General features: G+C 31.6%; 1 protein-coding gene across 1 annotated transcript; it reads left to right on the top strand.

Moving 5' to 3' along the window:
* Window positions 1-51: 51 nt before the first annotated feature.
* Window positions 52-519, top strand: LOC101510256 (uncharacterized; the record flags this gene model as incomplete). Its single annotated transcript, XM_073364791.1, has 2 exons — window positions 52-398; window positions 505-519. Coding segments are annotated over 2 exons (362 nt in total), but the record flags the coding sequence as incomplete, so codon positions are not given.
* Between the last annotated feature and the right edge of the window lie 300 nt (window positions 520-819).

Here is an 819-nt window from a genome sequence, read left to right as displayed (position 1 = left end):
TAGATGACATTATTGATGTCGGTGATGATGGTAATTGTGGATATCGTGCAGTTGCAGCTTTACTTGGAATGGGTGAGAACTGTTGGGCGTTCATCCGTCAACAGTGTGTGATAGAGCTTCAAGAGTTCATGTCTCATTACGAGATACTATTTGGTGGAGAAAATTATGTTCGACAACTTATACACAATGTGTATGTTGAGCAAGTTGCGTCGAAGGATAATTGGATGACACTTCCAGAAATGGGATATGTGATTGCTTCGAAGTTTAACGTGGTTGTCGTCGCATTATCACTTAACCAATCACAAACATATTTTCCACTTCAGAGTCCACCACCAACATGTATGTCAGATCATCGTGTGATTGTTATTGCATTTGTTAACAACTGTCATTTCGTACAGGTATTAATTGTGATATTAAATTGTTATTGATAATTCACTTTATAATTGTTATTGATAATTCACTTTATAATTGTTATTGATTTATAATTGTTATATAATTTAACAGGTTTACTTAAAGTGATATTCCCCTATACCACCAGCAACTAATTTGTGGAAAAATTATTGCAATGAAGAAGCAAGACAATGGGAATTTATTTACAGGGATCGCATGCAACATTGGTTGCAGATATTTCCAGAAACTATAAATGAAGTTATTGTAAACTGAATTGTTGAATTCAAATATAATGAATATCCAAAATATTTATGAAATTCAAATAATATTGTATGAATTGTTGAAGTTGTAAACTGAATTGTTTAATTAATATAGTCGAAATCCAAAATAGATATCCAATATATCCAAAATATCTGTAACCAAAATATC

The sequence above is a fragment of the Cicer arietinum genome, unplaced genomic scaffold (assembly GCF_000331145.2).
Source record: "Cicer arietinum cultivar CDC Frontier isolate Library 1 unplaced genomic scaffold, Cicar.CDCFrontier_v2.0 Ca_scaffold_6094_v2.0, whole genome shotgun sequence".
Taxonomy (NCBI): domain Eukaryota; kingdom Viridiplantae; phylum Streptophyta; class Magnoliopsida; order Fabales; family Fabaceae; genus Cicer; species Cicer arietinum.
The sequence above is the reverse complement of the archived record's forward strand: the minus strand, read 5'-3'. Positions and strand labels throughout refer to the sequence as shown.